Here is a 23928-nt window from a genome sequence, read left to right on the forward strand (position 1 = left end):
CTGCTGCCCGTGTACCCCTGGAACCAATTTAAAATTGCCTACAGCCATGTGTTATTATTTTAGGCCTTCGATGCCTGTCTGCGGTCACTCCTTCCACTAGGCCTCCACTGACCACACCACTGCTGTCCGTGTACCCCTGGAACCAATTTAAAATTGCCTACAGCCATGTGTTATTATTTTAGGCCTTCGATGCCTGTCTGCGGTCCATTCTTTCAACTACTACTACACTGACCAGGTCACTGCTGCCCGTGTACCCCTGGAACCAATTTAAAATTGCCTACAGCCATGTGTTATTATTTTAGGCCTTCGATGCCTGTCTGCGGTCCATTCTTTCAACTACTACTACACTGACCAGGTCACTGCTGCCCGTGTACCCCTGTAACCAATTTAAAATTGCCTACAGCCATGTGTTATTATTTTAGGCCTTCAATGCCTGTCTGCGGTCACTCCTTCCACTAGGCCTCCACTGACCACACCACTGCTGCCCGTGTACCCCTGGAACCAATTTAAAATTGCCTACAGCCATGTGTTATTATTTTAGGCCTTCGATGCCTGTCTGCGGTCACTCCTTCCACTAGGCCTCCACTGACCACACCACTGCTGCCCGTGTACCCCTGGAACCAATTTAAAATTGCCTACAGCCATGTGTTATTATTTTAGGCCTTCGATGCCTGTCTGCGGTCACTCCTTCCACTAGGCCTCCACTGACCACACCACTGCTGTCCGTGTACCCCTGGAACCAATTTAAAATTGCCTACAGCCATGTGTTATTATTTTAGGCCTTCGATGCCTGTCTGCGGTCCATTCTTTCAACTACTACTACACTGACCAGGTCACTGCTGCCCGTGTACCCCTGGAACCAATTTAAAATTGCCTACAGCCATGTGTTATTATTTTAGGCCTTCGATGCCTGTCTGCGGTCACTCCTTCCACTAGGCCTCCACTGACCACACCACTGCTGTTCGTGTACCCCTGGAACCAATTTAAAATTGCATACAGCCATGTGTTATTATTTTAGGCCTTCGATGCCTGTCTGCGGTCCATTCTTTCAACTACTACTACACTGACCAGGTCACTGCTGCCCGTGTACCCCTGGAACCAATTTAAAATTGCCTACAGCCATGTGTTATTATTTTAGGCCTTCGATGCCTGTCTGCGGTCCATTCTTTCAACTACTACTACACTGACCAGGTCACTGCTGCCCGTGTACCCCTGGAACCAATTTAAAATTGCCTACAGCCATGTGTTATTATTTTAGGCCTTCGATGCCTGTCTGCGGTGACTCCTTCCACTAGGCCTCCACTGACCACACCACTGCTGCCCGTGTACCCCTGTAACCAATTTAAAATTGCCTACAGCCATGTGTTATTATTTTAGGCCTTCGATGCCTGTCTGCGGTCACTCCTTCCACTAGGCCTCCACTGACCACACCACTGCTGCCCGTGTACCCCTGGAACCAATTTAAAATTGCCTACAGCCATGTGTTATTATTTTAGGCCTTCGATGCCTGTCTGCGGTCACTCCTTCCACTAGGCCTCCACTGACCACACCACTGCTGCCCGTGTACCCCTGGAACCAATTTAAAATTGCCTACAGCCAGCCCAATTTTTTTATTTTAGGCCTTCGATGCCTGTCTGCGGTCCATTCTTTCAACTACTACTACACTGACCAGGTCACTGCTGCCCGTGTACCCCTGGAACCAATTTAAAATTGCCTACAGCCATGTGTTATTATTTTAGGCCTTCGATGCCTGTCTGCGGTCACTCCTTCCACTAGGCCTCCACTGACCACACCACTGCTGCCCGTGTACCCCTGGAACCAATTTAAAATTGCCTACAGCCATGTGTTATTATTTTAGGCCTTCGATGCCTGTCTGCGGTCACTCCTTCCACTAGGCCTCCACTGACCACACCACTGCTGCCCGTGTACCCCTGGAACCAATTTAAAATTGCCTACAGCCAGCCCAATTTTTTTATTTTAGGCCTTCGATGCCTGTCTGCGGTCCATTCTTTCAACTACTACTACACTGACCAGGTCACTGCTGCCCGTGTACCCCTGGAACCAATTTAAAATTGCCTACAGCCATGTGTTATTATTTTAGGCCTTCGATGCCTGTCTGCGGTCACTCCTTCCACTAGGCCTCCACTGACCACACCACTGCTGCCCGTGTACCCCTGGAACCAATTTAAAATTGCCTACAGCCATGTGTTATTATTTTAGGCCTTCGATGCCTGTCTGCGGTCACTCCTTCCACTAGGCCTCCACTGACCACACCACTGCTGCCCGTGTACCCCTGGAACCAATTTAAAATTGCCTACAGCCAGCCCAATTTTTTTATTTTAGGCCTTCGATGCCTGTCTGCGGTCCATTCTTTCAACTACTACTACACTGACCAGGGCACTGCTGCCCGTGTACCCCTGGAACCAACATCAGAAAATATAAAAATAAGTATTTTGCTTACAAAAAAGAAAATAATGGAGAGATATCAAATGCAGACATTTTAACATTAAAAACAAACACACAACTAAAATCTGGTACAGTACTAAAAATGGCCACCAGCTACAATTACTTTCTCCTGCAAGTAGTTAACTGAAAGGTTTTTTAAATTGAAAACACACATATGGCATCCACCGAGTGTTGTCCTGTCGCGTCTTATTTATATTATTGCCGAGAAGATGCAAAACAATGAAAATAATAAAATCATTAATTACCAAAATAATAGAGAAAGTCAACACCACATTGCAAATAAACATTCATTCCAAATAAAGAAGCAGGGCGCGTCCGAGGGTGAGTATATACCTAATAAGAATATAATCACCCTCGGACGCGCAATGCTTATTTCCAACAGCCTTCCTTCCTAAGAATCAGCCCTTCCGTGGTGTAGAGAGACGTTGTGTTACACTCCAAGGTGTTCCCCAGGTTGCCTTTCCTGAGCTTCGATCTTCCGGCTCTCGTTTAGTAGTTGTTGGAAACTACGCTGCATTAGGCCTTCAAATTGGGTATGGGGTGTAGAGAGATGGTGTGTTCCACTCCAAGGTGTTCCCCAGGTTGCCTTTCCTGAGCTTCGATCTTCCGGCTCTCGTTTAGTAGTTCTTGGAAACTACACTGCATTAGGCCTTCAAATTGGGTATGGGGTGTAGAGAGAGGGTGTGTTACACTCCAAGGTGTTCCCCAGGTTGCCTTTCCTGAGCTTCGATCTTCATGCTCTCGTTTAGTAGTTGTCGGAAACTACGCTGCATTAGGCCTACAAATTGGGTATGGGGTGTAGAGAGAGGGTTTGTTACACTCCAAGGTGTTCCCCAGGTTGCCTTTCCTGAGCTTCGATCTTCCGGCTCTCGTTTAGTAGTTGTTGGAAACTACGCTGCATTAGGCCTTCAAATTGGGTATGGGGTGTAGAGAGAGGGTGTGTTACACTCCAAGGTGTTCCCCAGGTTGCCTTTCCTGAGCTTCGATCTTCCGGCTCTCGTTTAGTAGTTCTTGGAAACTACACTGCATTAGGCCTTCAAATTGGGTATGGGGTGTAGAGAGAGGGTGTGTTACACTCCAAGGTGTTCCCCAGGTTGCCTTTCCTGAGCTTCGATCTTCCGGCTCTCGTTTAGTAGTTCTTGGAAACTACACTGCATTAGGCCTACAAATTGGGTATGGAGTGGAGACAGATGGTGTGTTACACTCCAAGGTGTTCCCCAGGTTTCCTTGCCATTGCTTCGGTCTTCCGACTCTCGTTTAGTAGTTGTAGAAAAGTACACTGCATTAGGCCTACAAAATGGGTATGGGGTGGAGAGAGAGGGTGTGTTACACTCCAAGGTGTTCCCCAGGTTGCCTTTCCTGAGCTTCGATCTTCCGGCTCTCGTTTAGTAGTTGTTGGAAACTACGCTGCATTAGGCCTTCAAATTGGGTATGGGGTGTAGAGAGATGGTGTGTTCCACTCCAAGGTGTTCCCCAGGTTGCCTTTCCTGAGCTTCGATCTTCCGGCTCTCGTTTAGTAGTTCTTGGAAACTACACTGCATTAGGCCTTCAAATTGGGTATGGGGTGTAGAGAGAGGGTGTGTTACACTCCAAGGTGTTCCCCAGGTTGCCTTTCCTGAGCTTCGATCTTCCGGCTCTCGTTTAGTAGTTCTTGGAAACTACACTGCATTAGGCCTTCAAATTGGGTATGGGGTGTAGAGAGAGGGTGTGTTACACTCCAAGGTGTTCCCCAGGTTGCCTTTCCTGAGCTTCGATCTTCATGCTCTCGTTTAGTAGTTGTCGGAAACTACGCTGCATTAGGCCTACAAATTGGGTATGGGGTGTAGAGAGAGGGTGTGTTACACTCCAAGGTGTTCCCCAGGTTGCCTTTCCTGAGCTTCGATCTTCCGGCTCTCGTTTAGTAGTTCTTGGAAACTACACTGCATTAGGCCTTCAAATTGGGTATGGGGTGTAGAGAGAGGGTGTGTTACACTCCAAGGTGTTCCCCAGGTTGCCTTTCCTGAGCTTCGATCTTCCGGCTCTCGTTTAGTAGTTCTTGGAAACTACACTGCATTAGGCCTTCAAATTGGGTATGGGGTGTAGAAAGAGGGTGTGTTACACTCCAAGGTGTTCCCCAGGTTGCCTTTCCTGAACTTCGATCTTCATGCTCTCGTTTAGTAGGTGTCGGAAAGTAGGCTGCATTAGGCCTACAAATTGGGTATGGGGTGGAGAGAGATGGTGTGTTACACTCCAAGGTGTTCCCCAGGTTTCCTTGCCATTGCTTCGGTCTTCCGACTCTCGTTTAGTAGTTGTAGAAAAGTACACAGCATTAGGCCTACAAAATGGGTATGGGGTGGAGAGAGATGGTGTGTTACACTCCAAGGTGTTCCCCAGGTTGCCTTTCCTGAGCTTCTATCTTCAGGCTCTCATTAAATTGTGGTTAAATGGAACAACTGCATTTGGCGTACTAGTTGGTTTGGGGCCTACTATCGGTGTCTGCCACTCCTTGCTGTTCTCCTGGTTTCCTGTCCTGAAATTCCATTTTCAGGCTCTCGTTAAGTAGTTGTTAATGTTAGACTGCATTTGGCCTACTAGTTGGGTTGGGGCCTACTATCGGTGTCTGCCACTCCTTGCTGTTCTCCTCCACTGAACAAAGCTGTGCCGCCTGTTTACTACGGTTGCCAATTTTGAACTGCATTTCGACTACTTACTGATTTGGCCCTACTCTCTGTGTCAGCCTCTCATTCCAGTTGTCCTCCACTGCAATGCCCCCTGGTTATTCCTGTGTTACCAATTTTGAACTGCATTTAGCCCACTTTATTCTTTGGGCCTATATCTGTGTTTCCACTTCATCGTGCCCATTGCCCAGCCAGTGATAGATGAGTCTGCTGGTACATTGACCCATAACGCAACATTCCCCGTGCATGCTACACAACAACATTGTGACCCTGCTGAAAGTCAGGTTGCTCTTCCCGCATACCATACCACCTTACACGGGGACAAAGAGGAAGGTGCAGATGAAAGTGCAGGTTCCTTCATCAGGTGGGGGGAGGAATACTAGTTGGCGACGTCACTGGCACAGGGCCTCTCATACTACGCAAAAGTGTTGCTGCCGGTGGGAGGCGCCCCCGCCGTGCAAACACACCGCTGTAATTTGAGGGGCCCTGTGCCAGTGCCAATGCCAACAAGTGGGCCCCCCTGCTTGCTCAGGATCACAGCACTTGCAAAGTTGAAATACTTACCTCTCCCTGCTCCACTGCCGTGACGTGGTCCAGATTTCCTGGGCCCACTAATTACTTGAACCAGCCCTACCCCACACAACTTTAGCCAAATGACCCCCAATTTCAAATGCCTTCCAATTATTATAAGGTAAATTACGCTTGACAAGCTTCATTAAGAAGAATGGATGGTTTTGACATTAAAATGGGCACTCTAGGTGTTTTCCTGGCCCCCACTCACTGCCGACTATGCTGCCCCATTGACTTGCATTGGGTTTCGTGTTTCGGTCGATCCCGACTTTACGTCATAATCGGCCGATTTCACTCGACCCGACTTTTGAGATAGTCGGGTTTCGCGAAACCCGGCTCGACTCTAAAAAGGTCAAGGTCGCTCAACTCTAGTCCTGACTGCTGGCAAACATGACAGACCTTGAGTGCACAAGCGGTCTGGGACTTAGATCCCGCTTGTGACACTTCCCTGGCCTCATGTGACTCAGGAACCAGGACCGGAGATTCCAGAGGTTTGGCGAAGGTAGGAGCCAGTCGAAACCTCTGCCTACACTGGGCTCGCTCTAACCTCCGCTCGTTAAAACGGAGGTCAATTCGAGTGGAGACAGTTATTAACTCCTCCAGTGTTGCAGGAATCTCCCTAGTGGCCAGAGCGTCCTTAACGTGATCAGCCAGGCCCCTCCAAAATATGGGGATAAGAGCATTATCCGACCAATCCAGCTCAGAAGCTAAAGTGCGGAATTGGACGGCAAAATGGCTGACCAAGGACTCACCCTGAGTTAATGCCAGCAGTTGGAGCGCAGTATCATGGGTGACTTGAGGTCCTAAAAAGACCTGTTTCAGAGTGCTCAGAAACAGCGGAGCACTCTGCACCACATGATCGCCACGCTCCCACAGCGGCGTAGCCCATTCCAACGCCCTGTCCGACAAGAGAGACACTATAAATCCCACCTTAGCCCGCTCTGTGGGAAAACGTGCAGCCAAGAGCACGAGGTGAATAGAGCACTGACTCACAAATCCCATACAAAATTTGCTATCACCAGAAAATTTTTCTGGCAGCGGGAGGCGAGAAAATGTCGGAGCAGGGGTGGCAATGGACAGGGTTGCTGCAGCCACGCTAGCAGCCTGTACAGCAACTGCGGTAACATCCACAGCTGAGGTTGCGCTCTCAAGAGCCGCCAACCTACCCTCTAGCTGCTGGATATACCGCAAGGATTGCTGTTTGTCCGTCATTACTAGCCAGACCCTGGCGCTAGTGTAATGTTAGGGCTAGCGGAATGCACCAAATAATAAGACAGATAGAGTATGGTGCGTTCGCAGCCCGGGGTCCACCGTGCAGAGATGGAACCTGCTGCCAAGTAATGACGGACTATATGGCGGTACTCATAAGTATACACATGTGGGTTAAACTTCACCCAGCGTGAAGGAAGCGATCCTGTTGCGTCACAGGATCGCGGTACCGCACATAGAGCGCGAGCAAGTAGTCAGCGAACTCAACCCCAACTAGGATTGAAGTCCGATTAGACCCTTGCTGGCACAACACCGCAACTGGGTGTGAAAGGAAGCTAAATAACAATATTAGGGCACAAGAGTGCATGCGGTGCCGCACTGACGAACGCCACTAACCACCCAGGCTTGGGTAAGGAAAGCACAGAGGAAGTGCACGGCGCCGTACTGGCGGTCACAGCAACTGGACGCTGTAATGTGTGATTCGTGCTGTAGGCTAAGTCGGGCGCTAGATAGCAACCATACACCTTCCGTGAACAGACATTCAATAGGGAAGGGGTATCCAAGGACGACTTGCACTCACAACAAACACACGTAAGCAAATGTACACTAGCGCATGGCCGTGCGGTCATGCGCAGTTTATATAGTTGCAGCACAGGAAGTGGCCACAGAAACTTTGCCCTTCCAAGACCTGCCAAGAGGACCAATGGAATGTGCTGCAGAGCCTGAGCACATGACCCTCGATCTCCAACGGGAGATCTTGCCCTGGGCATGCTCAGTGTGTGCAGACAAGGACTTAGTCCCAGAGAAGTCCGCTCGCTGCTGACCAGCACTGGCTTTAATGGCAGAAGCTGAAGAAGCAGCAGTAACTCTCTGTACAGAGTGAGACTGAGCAAGACGCTGGGACCGACGTCCCTGCTGAGCAGGCTCCGCCGCGGCTGGATAAGAATGGGAGACCGCAGCGGAGATGGCTCGAGATTCCCCCTGTGCAGAAGCGGGAACTCGAGACCTAACAACAAATCTCCATTTTTTATGTGTGGGAGACAGCAGGAAAAAATCAGGCCCACTGTATTACACAACAGTTTGAGTGGCAGAAAGTGGACGACACATGCCACAAACAGGACTGACGCAGATGCACTCAGTGGCAATACAAATCTCCCTTTTTTATGTGTGGGAGACAGCTGGAAAAAATCAGGCCCACTGTATTACACTACAGTTTGAGTGGCAGAAAGTGGATCACAGATGCCACAAAATGGACTGACGCAGATGAACTCAGTGCAATACAAATCTCCTTTTTTTATGTGTTGGACACAACAGCAAAAAATCAGGCCCATTGTATTACACAACAGTTTGAGTGGCAGAAAGTGGATGACAGATGCCATAAACAGGACTGACGCAGATGCACTCAGTGCAATACAAATCTCCCTTTTTTATGTGTGGGAGAATGCAGGAAAAAATCAGGCCCATTGTATTACACTACAGTTTGAGTGGCAGAAGGTGGATGACAGGTATATCAAAAAATACAAGGGCTGTAGTAGAATTTCAATCTCCCTACAATGATCAAAGGACAAGAATGGCAACAATAAAAAGAACTGCTGCACACAAGAGTGTGGACAAAGAAACAAGAGAGCTGTGCAGAAAAGAAGGAGCAACAGGATTTTTGCTTTGAAAAAAGCAGTTGGTTTGCACTGTGGCATACAAACAGCAATGCAGATATCAGGGAGCCTTATAAGCTACAGAGCTGATGCACCCCCCAAAAAAACTCCACTGTCCCTGCAAAGAAAAGGTGGTGTTGGACAGTGGAAATCGCTACAGCACAAGCGGTTTGGGGGTTAATATTTCCTTCCTAACAATATCCCTGCTTCAGACTAAGCTACAGCAACCTCTCCCTATGCTCAGATTGGCAGAAGTAAGATGGCGGTCGGCGTGCACGCCCCTTTATTGCCCCTGTGACGCCACAGAAAGCAAGCCAATCACTGTCATGCCCTTCTCTAAGATGGTGGGGACTGAGACCTATGTCATCACGCTGCCCATACTCTGCGTCCACCTTCATTGGCTGAGAAAAGGCGCTTAACGCATCATATGAAACGCAACTTTGGCACGAAGATCGCCGACCGCGTGGCCGATCCCACACTCTGATCGGCTCGGGTTTCACGAAACCCGACTTTGCCGAAAGTCGGCGACTTATGAAATTGACCGATCCGTTTCGTTCAATCCTACTCCTAACCCCAACACACTCCTAACCCTAATCCCAACCCTAACCATACCCCTAACTCCAACACACCCCTAACCCTAATCCCAACCGTCACCCTAACAACACCCCTAACCCAGACACACCCTTAACCCTAATCCCAATCGCAACCGTAAATGTAATCCAAACCCTAACCTTAACTGTAGCCCTAACCCAAACTGTAGCCCTAACCCTATCTTTAGCCCCAACCCTAACTTTAGCGCCAACCCTAACCCTAACGTTAGCCCCAACCCTCTCCCTAACTTTAGCCCCAACCCTAACTGTAGCCCTAACCCTACCTTTAGCCCCAGCCCTAGCCCTAACTTTAGCCCCAACTCTAACTGTAGCCCTAACCCTAGCCCCAACCCTAACCCTAGCCCTAACCCTAGCCCTAAGCCTAGACCTAACCCTAACCTTAACCCTAACCCTAGCCCCAACCCTAATGGGAAAATGGAAATAAATACTTTTTTTATTTTATTAGTTTTCCCTAACTAAGAGGGTCATGAGAGGGGTTTTTATGTTTGGCAGACATCACACACTAAAAGACGCTTTTTATTGCAAAAAATAGTTTTTGCCTCTCCACATTTTGATAGCTATAATTTTTCCATATTTTGGTCCACAGAGTCATGTGAGGTCTTGTTTTTTTGTGGGACGAGTTGACGTTTTGACATTTTTTGATCGCTTTTTTTTCCGATTTTTGTGAGGCAGAATGGCCAAAAACCAGCTATTCATGAATTTGATAAAGCAGTTTTAGCAGAAATTGATAAAGCAGTTTTATTCTTCGGGTCAGTATGATTACAGCGATACCTTATTTATATATTTTTTTATGTTTTGGCACTTTTAGACAATAAAAACTATTTTATAGAAAAAATTATTATTTTTGAATCGCTTTATTCTGAGGGCTATAACTTTTTTATTTTTTCACTGATGATGCTGTATGGAGGCTCGTTTTTTGTGGGATAAGATGTTATTTTCAGCTGTACCATGGCTATTTATATCCATTTTTTTATCACGTGTTATTTCACTTTTTGTTCGGCGGTATGATAATAAAGCGCTGTTTTTGCCTCGTTTATTTTTTTACGGTGTTCACTGAAGGGGTTAACTAGTGGGACAGTTTTATAGGTCGGGTCGTTACGGATGCGGCGATACTAAATATGTGTACTTTTATTGTTTTTTTTATTTAGATAAACAAATGTATTTATGGGAACAATATATACCGTATTTTTCGGACTATAAGACGCACCGGACCATAAGGCGCACCCCAAATTTGGGGTGAAAATTGCAGAAAAAAAGATTTTTTATAAGATCGGGGTCCGTCTTATTGTCCGAATTTACAGTATCTTACCTGAGGGCTGGCGGTGGCAGAGCAGGGTCACAGGAGGCAAGGTGTCGGCAGAGGTGGGGTGATGCTGGGATGAGGAGGTGCTGGGATGAGGAGGTGCTGGGATCAGGAGGTGCTGGGATCAGGAGGTGCTGGGATCAGGAGGTGCAGTGAGAGGTATGGCGTGAGAAGGGTCCCAGGCTTACCGTGCAGGCAATGCAGGCTTCTGGTGGCAGAAGAGGTGCGGTGGCAGAGGTGCAGCGGCAGAGGAGGCGCAGTAAGCGGGGTCCCTTTCCCCGGTATGGTGATGCAGCAGCCCGGTAAGCAGCAGAGCCGGGTGAATCCTGTTGTTATCGGTGGGGGCGGCCATCTTCCTGAGGCCCGCTGCTTCCCGGGGCTTCAGGAAAATGGCCGCGGGAGGCCGCGCGTGCGCAGATGGAGATCGCGGCGGCCACTTTCCTGAAGCCCTGGGAAGCAGAGCGCTCCATCTGCGCACGCGCGGCCTCAGGAAAATGGCCGCCACCACTGATAACAACAGAATTCACCCGACTCTGCTGCTTCATCACCTCACCGGAGAAAGGGACCCCGCTTACTGCGCCTCCTCTGCCACCACACCTCTGCCGCCGCACCTCTGCCACCACACCTCTGCCGCCACACCTCTGCCGCCGCACCTCTGCCACCGCACCTCTGCCACCGCACCTCTGCCGCCATGGTAAGCCTGCATTTCGACTATTAGACGCACTCCCCATTATCCCCCCTTTTTTGGGGGGAAAAAGTGCGTCTTGTAGTCCGAAAAATACGGTATATATTTTTTCTTTATTTAGGAATTATTATTTATTTATTTATTTTACACATCTAAATATTTTTTTTCTACATTATCACATTGTCCCAGGGGGGACATCACTATATAGTGATAGATCACTGATCTGACACTTTGCAGAGCACTATGTCAAATCAGCGATCTGACAGGCAGTGCTCCTGGACCCGGAAGTAGCCCCATGACCATTTTGGATCCGGGGCCTGCAGGGACGAGACGCTCGGTACAAGGTGAGCACATCACCTTGTACCGAGTGTCTCAGGGAAGCCCACAGGAGCCCCCTCCCTGCGCGATGCTTCCATATGCCCCCGGCACGCTGCAAATGCCGGATAGTCCGTGCTCCCCCAGTGAGAGTGGCCGATTGCATATGATGTACTATCCCATCACTGGAAATTAAGTCCCAGGTCACCTTGACGGGATAGTACGTCATATGGGACTTAGGGGTTAAATCAGCAGCAGCAGTCAGTTATAGAGCTTTGGGAAGGATGCAGTGGGAGCAATGGACGCACATACAGTGCCTGCAGGCCTTGCACTGATGTGGATATGCTGTGCCCCGCCTGCCTAGCGCTGCAATATCGGGATCCATGAATTAGCCCTAAAAAGAACTGTTATTTTCTCAGGAGTTGTGGATGTAAGATTTGCAGACCTAAACTTCCTCTAAAAACTACGATTCTGACCCTATCTCAGCAGCAGCTCTCCCTACTCTTGCTAAGTCCGAAGCAGAATGCGGCGAGCAGGGTGGCGCCAAGTCTCTTATACTCGGGATGATGCTGTACAGCCCAGCCAATCACTGCACGACCACAACAAAGATGGCTGTGGCCTTTCATGGCACAGTCGAATTTCTAAACATTTGATATGTTTTAACCCCTTAGTGACAGAGCCAATTTGGTACTTAATGACCAGGCCAATTTTTGCAATTCTGACCACTGTCACTTTATGAGGTTATAACTCTGGAACGCTTCAACGGATCCCGCTGATTCTGAGACTGTTTTTTCGTGACATATTGTACTTCATGTTAATGGTAATATTTCTTCGATATTACTTGCGATTATTTATGAAAAAAACGGAAATATGGCGAAAATTTTTAACATTTTGCAATTTTCAAAGTTTGTATTTTTATGCCCTTAAATCAGAGAGATATGTCACAAAAAATAGTTAATAAATAACATTTCCCACATGTCTACTTTACATCAGCACAATTTTGGAAACAAAATTTTTTTTTGTTAGGGAGTTATAAGGGTTAAAAGTTGACCAGCAATTTCTCATTTTTACAACACCATTTTTTTTTAGGGACCACATCACATTTGAAGTCATTTTGAGGGGTCTATATGATAGAAAATAATGAAGTGTGACACCATTCTAAAAACTACACCCCTCAAGGTTCTCAAAACCACATTCAAGAAGTTTATTAACCCTTTACGTGCTTCACAGGAACTGAAACAATGTGGAAGGAAAAAATGAACATTTAACTTTTTTTTGCAAACATCTTAATTCAGAACCATTTTTTTTATTTTCACAAGTGTAAAAACAGAAATGTAACCATATGTGGGGGTAAACCACTTTTTGGGCGCACCGCAGAACTTAGAAGTGAAGGAGCGCCGTTTGACTTTTTCAATGCAGAATTGGCTGGAATTGAGATCGGACGCCATGTCACGTTTAGAGAGCCCCTGATGTGCCTAAACAGTGGAAACTCCCCACAAGTGACACCATTTTGGAAACTAGACCCCTTAAGGAACTTATCTAGATGTGTGGTGAGCACTTTGAACCCCCAAGTGCTTCACAGAAGTTTATAACGTAGAGCCGTGAAAATAAAAAATCGCTTTTGTTTACACAAAAATGATCTTTTCGCCCACAAATTCTTATTTTCACAAGGGTAACAGGAGAAATTAGACCACAAAAGTTGTTGTGCAATTTCTCCTGAGTACGCTGATACCCAATATGTGGGGGTAAACCACTGTGGAAACCCCCCACAAGTGACACCATTTTGGAAACTAGACCCCTTAAGGAACTTATCTAGATGTGTGGCGAGCACTTTGAACCCCCATGTGCTTCACAGAAGTTTATAACGTAGAGCCGTGAAAAAAAAAATTGCATTTTTTCTACAAAAATGATCTTTTTGCCCACAAATTTTTATTTTCACAAGGGTAGCAGGAGAAATTAGACCATTAAAGTTGTTGTGCAATTTCTCCTGAGTACGTCGATACCCAATATGTGGGGGTAAACCACTGTTTGGGCGCACCGCAGAGCTTGGAAGAGAAAGAGTGTCGTTTTACTTTTTCAATGTAGAATTGGCTGGAATTGAGATCGGACGCCATGTCGCGTTTGGAGAGCCCCTGATGTGCCTAAACAGTAGAAATCCCCCATAAGTGACCCCATTTTGGAAACTAGACCCCCCATGGAACTTATCTAGATGTGTGGTGAGAACCTTGAATGCCCAAGTGCTTCACAGAAGTTTATAATGCAGAGCCGTGAAAATAAAAAATATATTTTTTTTCCACAAAAAAGATTTTTTAGCCCCCAAGTTTTTATTTTCACAAGGGTAACAAGAGAAATTGGACCCCAAAAGTTGTTGTCCAATTTGTCCTGAGTATGCTGGTACCCCATATGTGGGGGTAAACCACTGTTTGGGCGCACGGCAGAGCTCGGAAGGAAGGAGCGCCGTTTTGAAATGCAGACTTTGATAGAATGGTCTGCGGGTATTATGTTGCGTTTGCAGAGCCCCTGATGTACCTAACCAGTAGAAACCCTCCAGAAGTGACGCCATTTTGGAAACTAGACCCCCCAAGGAACTTATCTAGATGTGTGGTGAGAACTTTGAATGCCCAAGTGCTTCACAGAAGTTTAGAATGCAGAGTCGTGAAAATAAAAATTTTTTTTTTTTCCACAAAAAAGATATTGTAGCCCCCAAGTTTTTATTTTCACAAGGGTAACAGGAGAAATTGGACTGCAATAGTTGTTGTCCAATTTATCCCGAGTACGCTGATGTGCCATATGTGGGGGTAAACCACTGTTTGGGCGCACGGCAGAGCTCGGAAGGGAAGGAGCGCCTTTTTGGAATGCATACTTTGATAGAATGGTCTGTGGGCATTATGTTGCGATTGCAGAGCCCCTGATGTACCTAAACTGTAGTAACCCCCCACAAGTGACCCCATTTTGGAAACTAGACCCCCCAAGGAACTTATCTAGATGTGTGGTGAGAACTTTGAATGCCCAAGTGCTTCACAGAAGTTTAGAATGCAGAGTCGTGAAAATAAAAAATTTTTTTTTTTTCCGCAAAAAAGATATTGTAGCCCCCAAGTTTTTATTTTCACAAGGGTAACAGGAGAAATTGGACTGCAATAGTTGTTGTCCAATTTATCCCCAGTACGCTGATGCGCCATATGTGGGGGTAAACCACTGTTTGGGCGCACGGCAGAGCTCGGAAGGGAAGGAGCGCCTTTTTGGAATGCAGACTTTGATAGAATGGTCTGTGGGCATTATGTTGCGATTGCAGAGCCCCTGATATACCTAAACTGTAGTAACCCCCCACAAGTGACCCCATTTTGGAAACTAGACCCCCCAAGGAACTTATCTAGATGTGTGGTGAGAACTTTGAATGCCCAAGTGCTTCACAGAAGTTTAGAATGCAGAGTCGTGAAAATAAAAAATATTTTTTTTTCCACAAAAAAGATATTGTAGCCCCCAAGTTTTTATTTTCACAAGGGTAACAGGAGAAATTGGACTGCAATAGTTGTTGTCCAATTTATACCGAGTACGCTGATGCGCCATATGTGGGGGTAAACCACTGTTTGGGCGCACGGCAGAGCTCGGAAGGGAAGGAGCGCCTTTTTGGAATGCAGACTTTGATAGAATGGTCTGTGGGCATTATGTTGCGATTGCAGAGCCCCTGATATACCTAAACTGTAGTAACCCCCCACAAGTGACCCCATTTTGGAAACTAGAACCCCCAAGGAACTTATCTAGATGTGTGGTGAGAACTTTGAATGCCCAAGTGCTTCACAGAAATTTAGAATGCAGAGTCGTGAAAATAAAAAATATTTTTTTTTTCACAAAAAAGATTTTGTAGCCCCCAAGTTTTTATTTTCACAAGGGTAACAAGAGAAATTGGACCCCAGAAGTTGTTGTCCAATTTATCCCGAGTACGCTGATGCCCCATATGTGGGGGTAACCCACTGTTTGGGCGCACGGCAGAGCTCAGAAGGGAGGGAGCACCATTTGACTTTTTGAGCGCAAAATTGGCTGTCGTGTTTGGAGACCCCCTGATGTACCTAAACAGTGGAAACCCCCCAATTCTAGCTCCAACCCTAACCCCAACACACCCCTAACCCTAATCCCAACCTGATCCATAATCCTAATCACTAACCCTAACCATAATCACAACCCTTACCCCAAAACAACCCTAATGTCAACCCTAACCATAACCCTAATCAAAACCCTAAATCCAACACACCCCTAATCCTAATCTCAACCCTAACCTCAAACCTAACCCTAATCCCAATACACCCCTAATCACAACCCTAACCTTAACCCTAATCCCAAACCTAACCCTAATCCCAAGCGTAACCCTAATGCCAACCCTAACCCTAATACCAACCCTAATCCAAACCCTAACCCTAATCCCAGCTCTAACCCTAACTTTAGCCCCAACCCTAGCCCTAACTTTAGCCCCAACCCTAACCCTAAGGCTACTTTCACACTTGCGTCGTTTGGCATCCGTCACAATCCGTCGTTTTGGACAAGAAACGGATCCTGCAAATGTGCCCGCAGGATGCGTTTTTTGCCCATAGACTTGTATTGCCGACGGATCGTGACGGATGGCCACACGTCGCGTCCGTCGTGCACTGGATCAGTTGTGTTTTGGCGGAGCGTCGGCACAAAAAAAGTTCAATGAAACGTTTTTTTGTACGTCGCATCCGCCATTTCTGACCGCACATGCGTGGTCGTAACTCCGCCCCCTCCTCCCCAGGACATAGATTGGGCAGCGGATGCGTTGAAAAACTACAGCTGCTGCCCACGTTGTGCACAATTTTCACAACGTGCGTCGGTATGTCGGGCCGACGCATTGCGACGGCCCCGTACCGACGTAAGTGTGAAAGAAGCCTAACCCTAAATTTAGCCCCAACCCTAACCCTAAATTTAGCCCCAACCCTAGCCCTAACCCTAGCCCTAACCCTAGCCCTAACCCTAACCCTAGCCCTAACCCTAGCCCTAACCCTAACCCTTGACCTAACCCTAGCCCTACCCCTAACCCTACCCCTAACCCTACCCCTACCCCTAACCCTACCCCTAACCCTAACCCTACCCTTAACCCTACCCCTAACCCTAACCCTACCCCTAACCCTACCCCTAACCCTACCCCTACCCCTAACCCTAACCCTACCCCTAACCCTAACCCTACCCCTAACCCTACCCCTAACCCTAACCCTAACCCTACCCCTAACCCTAACCCTACCCCTAACACTAACCCTAATTTTAGCCCCAACTGCTGTTCTCCTGCCGGCCGGCAGATGGAGACAGATGGCGGGCGCACTGGGCATGCGCCCGCCATTTTCTTCTGCCGGCGGCCAGGAGGAGCAGCAAGAGGATCCAGGGACCTAGGTGAGTATGCTAGGGTCCCCATATCCCCCTATTTCTCTGTCCTCTGATGTGCGATCACATCAGAGGACAGAGAATTACACTTTACTTTTTTTTTTTTGCGGTCGCCGGTAAACAGTTAATTACCGGCGATCGCAAAACAGGGGTCGGTAATACCGACCCCGATCATGCTCTTTGCGGTCTCGGCTACCCCCGGCAGCCGAGACCCCAAAGATTCTCCCGGTGCCGGCCGGCGGGCGCACTGCGCATGCGCCAGCCATTTTGAAGATGGCGGCGCCCACCGGGAGACACGAGGAGCATCGGGGGAGCTAGGTGAGTATTGGGGGGCCACCTGGGACCCCTTTTCTCTGTCCTCCGATGTGCGATCACATCGGAGGACAGAGAAATTAAAAAGAGATCGCGTTTTTTTTTTTTTTTTTTTTTGCGATCGCCGGTAAACGGTTAATTACCGGCGATCGCAAATGCGGGGTGGGTTAAAAACCCCCCGAATCATGTTCTCTGGGGTCTCGGCAACCCCCGGCAGCCGAGACCCCGGAGAAAATCGTCCTCTGGGGGGCGCTATTGACTTTTTCCACAGCGCCGTTAATTAACGGCGCTGTGGTTTAAGTACCCTTAGCGGCCGCCGTTAAAAGGCGTATCGGCGGTCGCTAAGGGCTTAAAGAACTGAAAATGCTCATTTGTGGAATTTGCAGCATTAGGAGATCATATTCACTGAACAAAAAAGCTATTTAACTCCAAAACATCCTAACAGGCCAAGTTACATGTTAACATAGGAACCCTTCTTTGATGTCACCTTCACAATTCTTGCATCCATTGAACTTGTGAGTTTTTTGGAGAGTTTCTGCTTATATTTCTTTGCATGAAGACAGAATCGCCTCCCAGAGCTGCTGTTTTGATGTGAACTGCCTCCCGCAATCCCTCTGGTGATGCTCGCCAAGCCAGTGACTGTATGAGTGGTGAATGGGTCGACACTGTCCTCACAGATTACACGCCAAACAATCCCACTTACTCTCTCCATGTCTCCTTACCATCAGGAGCTTGCCTCCCTAATGGTCATACCCAAATGTATTGATAAGGTCCTGCTAGGGGTACCTTGGCTACGTTATCACTCTCCCCATACTGAGTGGTCCACAGGGAGAATTCTGGGATGGAGTAAATCTTGTGAGGGTACATGTCTGAGGGAGTGCATTCAGGTTGCTACTACAGAGGTACACGCAGATCTTTCCTCTCTCCCAAACACTCCCAAACACTATTGTGTCTTCTCGTTGTATACTGCTCCTATTGGACAAACAATCAGTAGATTTGGTTTCCAGTACCATCTCTATGCTGATGACACCCAATTATACACTTCTGCTCCTGATATCTCGCCTGCCTTATTAGAAAACACCAGTGATTGTCTTACCGCTGTCTCTAGCATCATGTCCTCCCTCTATCTGAAACTAAACCTGTCAAAAACTGAACTCCTCGTGTTCTCTCCCTCTACTAACCTACCTTTGCCTGACATTGCCATCTCCGTGTGCGGCTCCACCATTACTCCACAGCAACATGCCCGCAGCCTTGGGGTCATCCTTGATTCTGACCTTTCATTCACCCCCCACATCCGATCACTGGCTCGCTCTTCTTATCTTCATCTCAAAAACATTTCTAGAATTCGCCCTTTTCTTACTTTCGACTCTGCAAAAACTCTTACTGTTTCACTTATTCATTCTCGTCTGGACTATTGTAACTCTCTACTAATCGGCCTCCCTCTTACCAAACTCTCCACGCTCCAATCTGTCCTGAATGCTGCAGCCAGGATCATATTCCTCACCAACCGTTACACCGATGCCTCTACCTTGTGCCAGTCATTACACTGGCTACCCATCCACTCCAGAATCCAGTGCAAAACTACTACCCTCGTCCACAAAGCACTCCATGGCTCAGCACCACCCTACATCTCCTCTCTGGTCTCAGTCTACCACCCTACCCGTGCCCTCCGCTCCACTAATGACCTCAGGTTAGCATCCTCAATAATCAGAACCTCCCACTCCCGTCTCCAAGACTTTACACGTGCTGCGCCGATTCTTTGGAATGCACTACCTAGGTTAATGCGATTAATCCCCAATCCCCACAGTTTTAAGCGTGCCCTAAAAACTCATTTGTTCAGACTGGCCTACCGCCTCAATGCATTAACGTAACGATCCCTGTGTGGCCTATTTAAAAAAAAAAAAAAAAAAAAAGAATGTTCTCATTCACTTTATGCAGTTAATAGCCCTCTGTGTCTGTACTGTTACATACTTAGGCAGTTAACTGGTTCATGCAGCTTTACATGAACACCCGAGCCTTACACTATGGCTGGTCCGAATAACTATAGCATTTGTTGCCATCCACTTCTCGTGTCTCCCCTTTTCCTCATAGTTTGTAAGCTTGCGAGCAGGGCCCTCATTCCTCCTGGTATCTGTTTTGAACTGTATTTCTTTTATTCTGTAATGTCTATTGTCTGTGCAAGTCCCCTCTATAATTTGTAAAGCGCTGCGGAATATGTTGGCGCTATATAAATAAAAATTATTATTATTATATTATTATTATTATTGGGTCTATGCAGACGTTTTCTCCAAAAAGTATGTGGAGACCCTTCCGCTTCACCACCCCTATGACTGTCCTACTGACCTCTTGCCTGGTGCTGAGCCTTCCCGGGGTCGAGTCTACCTGTTATCTCTCCTGGAGATGGAGGCAATGTCTCAGTACATCCAGAAGAATCTGGCAAGAAGATTCATTAGGAAGTCAGTGTCACCTGCAGGGGTTGGGTTCTTCTTCTTGCAGAAGAAGAACAGAGAATTAAGTCCCTGCTAGGACTACAGGGTTCTTAATGCCATAACCATTAATAATAAGTACTCTCTGCCACTTATATCAGAGCTCTTTGATAGGTTGTGGGGAGCGAGGTTATTTACTATGATTGATCTGTGGGGTGCTTACAACCTAATTTGCATCCGTGAGGGAGACAAATGGAAGATGGCATTTAACACCAGGAACAGGCACTATGAATACCTGGTGATGCTCTTTGGGCTCTGTAATGCCCCTGCCTTTTTCCAAGACTTTGAGGATGACATCTTCTGGGATATGCTCACCACCTCGGTCGTATTCCACCTGGATGATATTCTCATCTTCTCTCCTGAAATAGACTCCCACCGGAGAGATGATTGCAAAGTCTTTGACATCTTATGGGAAAACTCCCTCTATGCCAAGTTGGAGAAGTGTGTGTTTGAGCACGTGTCCTTGTCTTTCCTGGGCTATATCATCTCCACCCAGGTATTGGCCATGGATTCTGTCAAGCTACATGCTGTGATGGACTGGCAGGAAACCCATTCTCTCAAAGTGGTGCAGCGCTTTGTGGGGTTCATGAATTATTATCACCAGTTAATTCCCCACTTCTCAACTTTGTTTGCTCCCTTGGTTACCCTCACCAAGAAGGGAGCTAATCCCAAATTGTGGTCGGAGGAGGTCTCCAAGGCCTTTCTCTCTATCAAGTCACACTTCGTTAGCGCTCCCATTTTACATCGCCCCGATATTGATAAACTATTTGTTATGGAGGTGGATGCCTCTTCCCTTGGTGCTGGAGCTGTCCTCTTCCAGAGGGGTGCTCAAGGTCAGAAGCATCCTTGCTTCTTCTTCCCCAACACCATCAATACTGGTGGAGAGAAATTATTCCATTGGGGACAGGCAGTTGCTAACAATGAAGTTGGCCTTTTGGGAGTAGAGACACCTCCTGGAGGGGGCTCGCTTTCCCTTCATATATTCACTGACCACAAAAATTTGATGTATTTAGCTGCTAAAAGCTCATCAGGCCAGATAGTTCCTGTTCTTCTCCCGGTTTGACTTCACCCTACATTTTCTCCCCCGGAAGAAGAACATTCTTGCCAATGCTCTCTCCCATTCCATAGTGTCATCAGAGGAGGAGGAGGAGCCTCAACTAATTGTCCCCTCTGAGAGCCTGAGAACTGTGGCCCCAGTTTTGCTAGAGTCTGTGCAAGACATTTCACCTTATTTGTGACCGGAGGGTTCTCTCTTGGGCTCACTCATCCAGGGTGGGTGGTTGTTTTGGGACTAAAAGAACATCTGAGCTCCTGGCAAGGATGTACTGGTGGCCGCATATGGACCGTGACGTTAGGAACTACAGTATATTCGGGTGCGTGTCTCCTGCACCAAGAATAGGTCTCTTCGACAGTGCCCTGCTGGGTTACTTTACCCCCTGCTGGTAGCGGATAGGTCCTGGGAGATGGTTGGGATGGACTTTGTGGTGGGCTTACCCAAGTCTCGTAGCTGCACCTTTATCTGGGTAGTCACCAACCATTTCACCAAAATGGTGCATATGGTGCCTCTTCTGTAGGTTCCTTCTGCATGGGCCTTAGCATCATTGTTCATCAAACATGTTTTCTCTCTTCACGGTATACCTGACAAGCTCGTCAGTGACCGGGGCCCCCAGTTTGCGTCTTGTTTCTGGAGAGAGCTTTGTCTCTTGCTCACCATTGAGTTGAACCTCTCTTCAGCATACCATCCTGAGGAGAATGGGTAGGTAGTGAGGGCCAACCAGACCCTGGTCACATATCTGCAAAATTTTGTTTCAGCCAGACAGGATGACTGGGCATCCTTGCTACCATGGGCGGAGTTTGCGCAAAACAAGGCTGTAATGGGGTCTACTGTGCTGTAGTACCTCTTTCAGCACCCCCTGTGTTTCAGGAGGTCCACTCTGCTTTTGCTGGATTCTGAATGAAGGACGCTGGCTGGAATTCCTTGATTACGTGAGAGCATATAAAAGCTGACTGCTACTCCACGTATTTCCAGTCTAAAAGAACACACTTTATTCACAGCACACAGAATATATAACACAGATACACAGGGCAGGCCAATAGAAAAAGCAGGCCAGACACACATTACAATAGCCGCAGAGGGCCAGAGCCTGCTGATATTTACTGTGGGAATTACAAAGGTGGGGGAGGTCAGAAGGAGAATATCTTGTCCCCTCTGACCAGGGGTGCAGCTTGTGGACTGATGCATTTCACATGGAACCTATTATACACAATATATACTGCATAACATATTCTTGGTGCTGGGGGTCCTGTAACAAAGGCCATAGCCGACTTCACTGGGAAGATCCCTTTCCTCCTTAATTATGGCCAGCATCCACATGTCCCTGTGCCCATGCCCGTGTCGTCCACCGACTCTATGGAGGCAGACTCGGTGGTGGAGGCACGTGACATTTAGGACCGCACTCAGGATGCCATCTGGGCCTCCAAGGAGAGAATGAGGGTTTCCGCTGATGCACACCGGCTCCTAGCGACCTAGTGTGGCTCTCTGCCTGTAACATCAGGCTGTATGTTGAGTCCACTAAGTTTGCGCCTCGCTACATAGATCCCTTCAAGGTCCTGGAATAGGTCAACCCTGTGGTCTATCGTCTGGCCCTTCCTCCATGCCTTGGTATCGCCGATACATTTCATGTGACCCTGTTAAAACCCGTTCACATGTCTTGGTTTTGAACTTGTTTTCTTTGCATTATTTGATGTCTGAAAGCTATGTTTTCTTTAATTTTAACCATTTTTCTTTGTCAGAAAAAATATACAAAATTTATTGCTTGGAACTTCGGAGACATGTTGTCAGAAGTTTATAGGGAACCTGTCACCCCCAAAATGGAAGTTGAGCTAAGCCCACCGGCATCAGGGGCTTATCTACAGCATACTGGAATGCTGTAGATAAGCCCCCGATGTAACCTGAAAGATGAGAAAAAGAGGTTATATTATACTAATATAGTATTATACTAATATAACCTCTTTTTCTCATCATTCAGGTTACATCGGGGTCTTATCTATAGCATTCCAGAATGCTGTAGATAAGCCCCTGATGCCGATGGGCTTAGCTCAACTTCCATTTTGGGGATGACAGTTTCCCTTTAAAGAATAAAAGAACAATTTACGTTTTACTCAAAAATATATCTATAAAGAGAAAAATCTGAAAACTGAACATTTTGCAGTGGTTTCTTAATTTTTGCCAGAGCTGTATATATATACTGTAAAAATCAAAGTTCTAGTTGCATATAGAATGGAGCAGGGCTTACTAATATTACCCTATTTTGTCCTATAAAAATGGCCAAACTGTGCATGCAATAGAAGCCTGATGGCTCTCTGATACTCCAAGCTTCAATTTAATAATGGGACTTGTTCAGTGTCGTCAGTATAGTAATAAAGAAACATTCTCACCAAGTATAAGGGAGTTATTTATACCATGGTAATCCCTATTCGGTATCTGATGGAAGATCTTGCCATAGTCTCCTTTTCTCATACGAGATTCATAAGGGGAGCCACACCATATTTGTGCTATGGAATATAAGGGCACAGACCATTTAATATTTTGGATGCTTTCCATTTATGTATACATGGTTTTCTGTAATATGAGGATTAATTGCTCCGATTGTGTTTGCTCTATCCTCAGGTTGTTCTCTAGAAGCATGTTCACCATTTGTTTAGGATCATGCTAATACTAGGGACAACACCGTAGCAGGAAAACCAGTCCCATTATTAGCCGCTTCCCGCCGCGGCCCTTTTTCATTTTTGTGTTTTCGTTTTTCGCTCCCCTCCTTCCCAGAGCCATAACTTTTTTATTTTTCTGTCAATATGGTAATTTGAGGGCTTATTCGTCTTGAATGCGGGAAAAAAATTTCAAGTGCGGTGAAATTGCAAAAAAAAGTACAATCCCACACTTCATCCAGGTCATTACGAGTTCATAGACAACAAACATGACTAGGTTATTTTTTATCTAAGTGGTGAAAAAAATTCAAAACTTTGCTTAACAAAAAAAATGCGCCATTTCCCGATACACGTAGTATCTCCATTTTTTGTGATCTGGGGTCGGGTGAGGGCTTATTTTTTGTGTGCCGAGATGATGTTTTTAATGATACTACTTTTGTGCAGATACGTTCTTTTGATCGCCCGTTATTGCATTTTAATGCAGTGTCGCAGCGACCCAAAAAAATGTAATCCTGGCATTTCGAATCTTTTTCTTGCTACGCCGTTTAGCGATCAGGTTAATGCTTTTT

The 23928-nt window shown here is 46.9% G+C and overlaps 1 protein-coding gene across 1 annotated transcript in view; it reads left to right on the top strand.

The window, feature by feature from the left end:
* The window catches only part of LOC138674838 (olfactory receptor 11L1-like), a 61793-nt gene that overhangs the window by 18178 nt on the left and 19687 nt on the right, over positions 1–23928 (top strand). The window contains exon 3 of the mRNA XM_069762655.1: positions 20023–20711. Within this exon, the coding sequence (XP_069618756.1) occupies positions 20023–20711 (689 nt within the window). The remainder of the gene's footprint in view (positions 1–20022; positions 20712–23928) is intronic.

The sequence above is a fragment of the Ranitomeya imitator genome, chromosome 4, assembly GCF_032444005.1.
Source record: "Ranitomeya imitator isolate aRanImi1 chromosome 4, aRanImi1.pri, whole genome shotgun sequence".
Taxonomy (NCBI): domain Eukaryota; kingdom Metazoa; phylum Chordata; class Amphibia; order Anura; family Dendrobatidae; genus Ranitomeya; species Ranitomeya imitator.